The sequence below is a fragment of the Antedon mediterranea genome, chromosome 11, assembly GCF_964355755.1.
Source record: "Antedon mediterranea chromosome 11, ecAntMedi1.1, whole genome shotgun sequence".
NCBI classification, from domain to species: Eukaryota; Metazoa; Echinodermata; class Crinoidea; order Comatulida; family Antedonidae; genus Antedon; species Antedon mediterranea.
This window is the reverse complement of record NC_092680.1, coordinates 21686765-21695665: the sequence shown is the minus strand read 5'-3', so window position 1 is coordinate 21695665 and position 8901 is coordinate 21686765. Positions and strand designations below refer to the sequence as shown.

At 30.6% G+C, this 8901-nt stretch overlaps 1 protein-coding gene across 1 annotated transcript; it reads left to right on the top strand.

Annotated features, from left to right (window-relative positions):
- Positions 1–8359, top strand: LOC140062490 (transcription factor 24-like). The gene is made up of 2 exons (XM_072108731.1): positions 1–594; positions 7695–8359. The coding sequence occupies exons 1-2, from the start codon at positions 175–177 to the stop codon at positions 7779–7781; spliced, it is 507 nt and encodes a 168-aa protein (XP_071964832.1). The 5' UTR covers positions 1–174; the 3' UTR covers positions 7782–8359.
- The last annotated feature ends 542 nt before the right edge of the window (positions 8360–8901 follow it).

The window sequence follows — 8901 nt, the reverse complement described above, 5'->3', positions numbered from 1 at the left end:
ACAGGACGGAAAGAAAGAAAACAATTCTTCCAAATTTTATTCACAAAAAAGCACAAAAAAATAGATAATCTATTTAGCAGTTTAAACAGTCTGCGTATAAGTTTATGAAGAGTCATTTTAAACATTGAGCATACTGTGTTTTGAACCGGAGTAGCATAATCACCTGCTGTAGAGATGACAAAAACAGCTATAACCCATGTACAGAGACATGAAACACATACTGAGGATGCAGGAAAACCAAAGAAGGGTCGTAAACGAGGGCCTAGAAAACTGATAACACACGAAGAAACATATGACGGAAGTAGTGGAGATGAGGACCAGCAAAATGGAAGAAAGAAAGGACGATCTGTAGGAGCTAATGCTGCGCGTGAACGCTCCCGCGTTAAGACGCTCAGAGACGCGTTTTTAGATCTACAACGGACATTGCCATCTGTACCGCCAGATACTAAACTATCTAAACTAGATGTCTTAGTTTTGGCTACAACTTATATTGCTCATTTAATGAGAACGTTAGATATGGAAAGTGGAGACAAATTACACGACACTGAAAGACAACATCGGTTACAAGCAAACGGTTACCTACATCCGGTCAAGGTAAGAACTTTATATTTTTTTTTGTATTCTTGTTTTGTAAAAATAAAAAAAAATGTAATAAAAATGCAATGATTTAATTCAATTGACCAAATGTACGGCTAGGCATCTCAGTTGTTAAAACATTTCTAAATTATAAGTAATTAAAAGAAAAATGACAAAATAAACGAACACTTGGAATAAAAATAACATCGGTAAAGAAAGTCCACATCAATATCGAAATTCTTATTTTGTAAAATCTACTTACAATGTAATGTGTATCTTGTTTTTTGTTGAAATAATTTAGGAATTTTAAAGTGTTAGATATTATTAATGTATTTTTTAAATCATTATCCATAATTTCCAAAATTAATATTACTTTCATAATAAAAATTAAACGGACAAACATAACTTATAAAACATTTTAAAAAGATTGGCTAAAAAACACAACACTTATAAAATGCAGTTATTTTCGCTAATATGAGAATATTACCAATATCTTGGTTTAGATTTTTAACGTTTACTGATATTTGAGGCACGATTTGATAACACAAATAAACCTCTGAAATCACCATCTAATTAATGACAGTGAAAACATCGCTTAAGACAACACAACAACGTGATTGGCGGTGAAGTAAAGATAATCTAAAAGTTTTGATCCAAAGTCATCATAAGTAATATCAGTGAACGGATCGTTAAAATAAAACAACAAAACAGAGGGAAGAGCGACATTAAAAAACAACCGTTGGTGAAGAAACGGCGAGTTTGAACAACTGGAAAGTAAACGATTAGAGTGACAATGACTGATGCTGAAACAGCTATCATCATTTATTCCATCACAACATTGTGTTTGTAACTAATTTGGTACACCACTAATAAATGACGTCAAGAGATCTACGTCAATTAAAACAACACTGATTGTCTTATCGTATAGCTTCATAGTCTACAATTGTATAATAAGAAAAAGTTAAAACTGAAATCAAATTAAAAAGCAACAAGGATGTGTGATAGAGTGACTGGATCTCAATATAAATAAGCTAAAAGTCAACAAAAAGTGAGAGATAAATGGCAAGCTTTATAAAAACACTGTTCTCTCGTTAGTGCTGATTAACAAATGAAATACATAGATACATATGAAATGTAAATCAAATAACAACCAAATAAAGAAATGCGTGGTTCCATTAAACTTAGGCTACAAGAGCATCAGCACTGGGTTGAGTCTAAATAGACGGCTAGTCAAATTAGTTACCATATTAAAACATTAAAGATCCTATAGAGAAACTAGTAACAATTAATTGTTACTGTCCAAATTAATCTTGTACACGCGTTAAATATAATCAGTCTTATTACAAATTTTAACCAAAACTCACGAATTGTCCATGAAAACAATATGAGTGGTTACAAGCGCTTTACCTTGGCTCTAAACCGTCAATAAGCACGTACTTACAACACCTAATCAGGTCAAAAATGGTGGTATACCGCGTGTTACGTCTCGTGGAGTACTACTCCTTCCTAATTGTACCTAGCCTACCTTATACCACTTATTCGTTAAAACCACAATCCAATAGTGTGATTTAAATTTTTTTAAACAATTGAAAACAATAGTTAAATTAATCAGTTTTAATCATAAGTTAAGTAACTGTTGATATTCGCCTATTCCAATTTCTTATCTAGTTTTTAATTTGTTTATTACAAAGAAGAAATAACGGAGTTTCATTTTCTCTTACAGTAAAATATATTACAAAATTTACTGCAAACGCACTACAATGCTACCTTAAACAAAATACCCTGTTCAAAATCTTTAACGGAACAAATATTTAATTATTTAAAAACCAACTCTTTACCGTTCAAATTCTCTTTTTATGAATAACGTAGTCAATAAAATAACGTAGTTGTTATAAAATTCATGATTAAATTATAATTAAATTTAAGGTAAATATCCACATATCCATTAGAAACTCGTACAGATAATCGGCGTTTGATAATTGGCCTAAATTGAGGCTTTTGTTACCAAAGAGATTTAGGACATGTTACACTACATTTTTAATTTATTTAGATAACAAATCTGGAGTGCAAAATTGGCCAAATATTTCTGGTTTTCAGATTGTATTTTAGTATTCTGAAAGTTCACAAGAGTTTTGTCGAAATGGCCTACATCATATTTTTTTTTATTCATCATTTATTCTATTTTTAAATGATTTTTTCCTGCGTTTTGTTTTCTTCATTCAAATGCTGGTATTTATATTTATAGGCCGAATTGTTTATGTAAATTTTTTGCCATTTAAAAAAAAATCACAATCGACTGGACAATAACTGTTGCAAAACATCACGTGACCAAAAAGTACAGTAGATAAATTAGCCTAGTAGTTTCATTTATTGTGTTTATTTTAAGCGTCTGAATAGTAACAGCTTTAGGTAGGATGTATAAGGGGGAAGCCGACATGCTAGGCCTACACCTATAGCAGTATTGTATATCAATTTTAATCTACAGGGTGCCATGCAATTCTTGAGAAAACTCCCGCGGCAACGATTGCTTCAACCCCGCCGGTAAAAGTTGAAAGTCATACGTCGGAATAAGCCTAGGAGAATGGTTGAACATTTCATTATTAGCTGTGCTTGAGTCTAATTTGTTTTCTTTTCTATAATCTACACGAAATGTGACATGTGAATTATCTTGAGGGTACATCTTTAAGACAAATTGCACCACAGAAGTAACCCATTCACACAATAGTATAAATGCAATAATTTAAAACAAAACATTCCGCTGTTTTTATTTGGAGAAAAAACAATTATATCTATTGTATAAAATTACTGTCTACTAAAATAATTCAAAAACTTTTCAGTTAAAGTAATATACGCTTGTTAAAACGCTATTTTCATAAAGTACAAAACACTTGTAAAATAAATCAGTGTTTCAATTATAGACCTACTAATTATCAAAACATGTAAAATTTGTGATTGGTTATTTTCACTTAGAGGAAAACATTAAGTTCGTTCTTATTTCATAAATTTTCTTCTAATGGTAAAACGTGAATCAGTACACTAAAAATTTGAAATCATCATAAAATTAAACATTAAACAAAGTTATATATTTTCGTTTCGTAATAATTGCATGTTTTAGAATTTGAATATTACATATGTCTTCAAAATAACCAATATCTTTTTTATTGTCGCATTTAATGTTATTTACTTAATGATAACTTAATGGTAAAACATATTATACCTTTTCACTTTAATATTATATTGTATTGTGGTATCTGTGGAAATAAAGTTTGATTAATGTTTGTTTACATACCGGTATGTTTAGTAGGCCAACTAAAAACATTCGGATGCTCAATTTTGAACTTCCTAAATAGACTGATCATGAGAAAATGCCCTTGGCTACGTGGTCTAACGTTGCCTAGGTATAAACTCACGGAAACCTGGTCAAGTGTACGTACCCAAGGCTTAGGTACGTCAGGCCCAGTTGGCCAGGGACGTACAGGTGCGGTAGAGAAACTGCTTCGCGGGGCTAGAACGCTGCTTGGGGCTTCTAATTAAACTGTGCATAACATCAAGCCTGGCTTGAGGGAGTATACCTCATCTGGGAACCTCACTAAGAACAATAGGCTACAACCATTTACTGGTTTTGATTGAGAAATTTAAGAATTGGAGAACAACATCAAACAGTCAGGAACAATGTAATGACTTGAGAACTTGAAGTGCAAGAAAACAAAATATCACATGGTGTGAAATTAAACTAAAAATACAATGCAAACACCAATATAATATTAATTAATATTATTGTCAACTGAAGCAGGTGTTGAACCATATGTTTCTATAAATAGAATTTAAAAATATATATTTATTTACGTTTACAGGCCTAACATTTGATTTGAACAAATTATTGTATGTCTCCTAATTTTTACCATGGCTAATCAAACAAGCTAATTTAATAAATAAGAAAGCTATAAAATAAATTATGTGAACGGTGATATATGTGTCGGTGTGAAGTACTGTAATATTTAACAAATATATAGGCCCTATTTATATTATTTTAACAAAAGCGTTTAACTGTAATTAAGCCCCTACTATATTTGGGTTTGATTTCTCTTTTTTAAATTGTCGTTTTGATGTAATTTATTTATTTCTTCCTCATCTTGAGGGAAGATTGAGGATGGACAAATTAATTGAATTAATAATTTTGGAGATTTATTTCCGACACATGATTATTGATATAATTTGATTAAAAGGTGAGGGAATCACGAATGATTAAATTTAGAACCAAAATCAAAGGTAAATTACTGGGGGAAAATGGAGATACTAATAAAATAAGAAAAGGCTATAAGTCAAGAAGATAAAGTAAAAAGCCAGAAAGAAATTACGAAAAATAGCTTTCGGTAAAAAAAAAAACAAAAAATGTACAGCATTAGAAAAAGATAAATGAAACATGGAACACAACATTTAAGAAAGAAATCGTGGCCCACAGTAAAGATTGTACTAATATGGAAAATACCATTGACGCTCAGGACAGTCAATACTATATCAGTCGTATCGCAGTACATTTCCACAAATAAGTAAAAATAAATCGGCATATTTATTATGTGTTATGTAAACTTTATATTTAGGTGTAATGAAAGATAAGTTTATTTATAAAATTCAGTAGCATAACTCTAATTCCATGAATCAAACCGATCTATGAGCTATACCCTTGCCACACGCAACGTTCAGAATAATTACCAGAAACTTTAGAAGCAAACCAAGATATTTTAAGCTGAATATACCGACCGCAAAAGCTGCAAGAGTCAATATTTTGATCATAGAAAATGTTTCGGAACATGTAAAGATTGTGACGTCAGAAATGACTATACCCTCAAGCCGGTTACCTGCGATCATGAACTTTAGCTGTCTCCCAAGATCTAAGACGATCGCGAAATGACGAACAGGTGCGTACTGGACCACAGTACCATCTTGCTGTGGCGTCCATTCTGCGTTATACATACCATGGATATGATCTATCAGAATTGGTAATAAAAGAGTCACTTAAAAGGTGCATATCGTGCCGGTTCGCAGTGGGTGTTGGATGACAAAAATCAAACTTAAAACAACTATTGCATGGTTTACTAGATAATCTTCGTTCACACTCAGCTTGCTTACAACAACCATAGATCAATTTCTTCAGAAATAAGATAATTATATAGGTGTAGGCCACAAAGTAAAAACGTACGTACACCTTTTCAGAGAAAACAAAATATAGAATATTTTTCTCTTTTTTCCCCTTTCAATTTCAATTGCTGTTGTTATGTAAATCTTTTAAACTTTTATACAATTTTACCTAAAAAAAACCCGTGAAAATAAGTTAGAGACAAATAAAGATACTAATGAAGCCATACAGAAATATTTTATCGTAATCTACGGTACTTCTTAAGTATATAATGATTCCTATTTCTTCATTGGTCTTTCACTGACACACTAACCCTATTCGAACCCGTTTTCAGGGATATTTAAAGCTGATCCACTTTTTACCACAGGACGATGGAATTCGGTCAGATTGTATCAACATAATTCGTCCAATTTACGAATAATAACGTACGCCCGATTAACAGTTTCCGTTTGGTAAAGTTGACTCTGGTGAAATCAAATATAGACCCTCTTGTTATGAGATACAACAAAACGAAAGAAAACATTATACATAGACTTTTGCAGATTTCTTAAATTTCTGTATAAAAGTTAAATTCGTTAAACCATGAAAAGATGAACTCAAATCTACAGACATTATTCATAACATGAATCTACTACCAGACTAAAATATAATAGAACACTAACGTCTATTATAAGTTTTCATTGCATTATAACAATATGGATGCATGAATCATACGAAAACTATTCAAACAATATAAAGCTAAAGCCAGGTAAATAAAAAAAATAAAGATAAATGTCAACCAAAACTACTCGTAAGACAACTTTACATTTACATTTTGAAAATGTTTAAAATCACGATCGGAACAGAAAGTCAAATGAACCATTATTGATCTCAATTTAACACATTTTAAAGTTTATTAACTTTTAAGTTTAACGACATTTCGCGATAAACATTGCTCAAATGAATGAATTCAAACTGTAATACAGTATATATTTAATTTCTTTCTGTAGGCCTAAAAATTTGAAGAAATTTAAATATTCGTTTATTTTGAGAGCTTATGGTTATGAATTAAAGAAATTCATCTAACTTAGTAATAATAAAAGTACGGTTGACATGAGTTTAATATTTAACACTAACATTTATATCTCGTATATTTCGTATATATACTAAAAAAATCAATCAATTATATTAAAATGATATTCATCAGATGACTAACTACTAAATCAGCCTTTTTAATTTCGTAAAATATACGAATAAGTTACAAAATTCGTTGATACTATTCAACATTTTAAATAAAATAACCATTTTGTTTGACTGTTTTTACTATGGTGGTGAGTGGTTTGTGAACCATTTAGACCCCTACTAGGCGTTTGAGTTCGCTGGCCTGAGTTGCACATCATGGCGGCGGCGACGGATGTAACACAATTTACTTGTTTATCCAATATAAGAGCTAGCCACATGTTTTCGGATAACTCGACATTATTATTGTTTACGACATTTGTTGTGTCTTATGTGGGGATGCCCAGCTTTTATTTCATCATCTTTTAAAATATTTAATTACTATTAATAAAATCAATAAATATAAGTAATATATAGTAACATTAATTTTCAACATATTTTTTAATTTGTTGTTAAATCATTTCAATCCTTGTGAACTACATTTTTTAAATAAAATATTAAATCATTATTAACTTTAACAACTAAAAGAATTATTATAAGAATATAATGTGGATGACATGTTACAAAGTAATTTGGACATTCATAGTAGAGATTATAACAAACTTATTGGAAATTGATATATAAATAATAATTTTAATTTGTGTCGCGGTTTACGTATTTGTCAGATATATGTTTACACTTATTATTGTTAAATGTATTTTTGAATATAATTAATAAAGTATACATTTTTGAAAAAAAAAATGATTTGAATCTATATTTTTTGTTGTTTATTTCCATAATATATTATCTCTTCCTAAATTATTGTTCTTTTTTCTTTTGGCAGAAATGGCCTATGCGATCCAGACTTTATGTGGGGTCAATAACAACGTCAACACCTAACAACCAATCTCAGATGCAACAAACTGTATGAAATGAATTACGTAATGATGTCAAGTGCAATTTGCTAACCAAACCTGCACATGCGTCATGACCTTTAAACTCAAGTGCATTATATGGATAAATAGAGAAAACATTAAACGTATCACGAACATTTTTAAAACGTTTGTTAGCAGTTACGAATAATGATGACCGTTGATTGTTTACAAACACCTTGTCGTTTTGACAATAATAACATATATAAAATAATGACATAATGAATATATAATTCTGTAACATGAAATTTTACTAAATACTATAAAAATATTTTACTATATCTATTTGTATATTTTAGGTCATTATTTCGTTGATATAGAAATAAACGTTTAATTTGAAAAACGCTTTGTGCGTTATCTATTTTGGTAGAAGATGATTCTATTTAATAATATAACAATAACAATAATAATAATAATAATGTATTGTCAATGTGTAAAGTTATTTTGCGCCGCGTAACCACGTGTTGATTTGAATGTAAAAATATTAGTATAGTGTATGAAACAATAAAAATAATTTGTTATATTGTATGGAATTATGAATAAAATGTAAATAAACCGAAATCAGTATGAGTACGTTGTTATTTATTGACGATGGCTAGTTATGGTAGGCCTATAGCATGCAGGCAGTAACGATGATAATAGTTATATGTGCCGAGGATCAGGAGGAGAATGATGATCATAAACGTTGGTTTATCACTAGGACGCGCGCGTGCCGCTATGACGTACATACAACGCAAGTAATTCGACCAACCAGAAGCGACGTATCATCCGAAATGTCGCTTAGTACACATTCATGTTGAGTCCTTGTGGGAACCAAGCTTTAGATTAAGGGGAAACCTTCAACGGTAATTTATTTGGTCTTCTTTAATATTTTATCTGAAATGATTAGTCACATCGACTCTCTTAGAATTGGTTTCATTACGTTTCACTACGCCATTGTTACACTGTGTCATCCGCATGTTAAACAGTAATAAAACATTTAGATACAATTTGATCATTACCACATCATAAGTGAGGCCTACAAAGAGAACAAAATTATTAAATAAACACAGCATATCATACTTAAGCTTGGGCGCTACCCTAAGTAAGTATAAGACAAATAACGGTTAGACCTACTAA

What these genes read in the sequence shown, in the direction of transcription:
- LOC140062490 (XM_072108731.1), top strand. Translation starts at nt 175, where the DNA reads ATGACAAAAACAGCTATAACCCATGTACAGAGACATGAAACACATACT. An exon ending in GTTACCTACATCCGGTCAAG is followed by an intron (nt 595 to 7,694) that starts GTAAGAACTTTA and finishes TTCTTTTGGCAG; the next exon opens with AAATGGCCTATGCGATCCAG.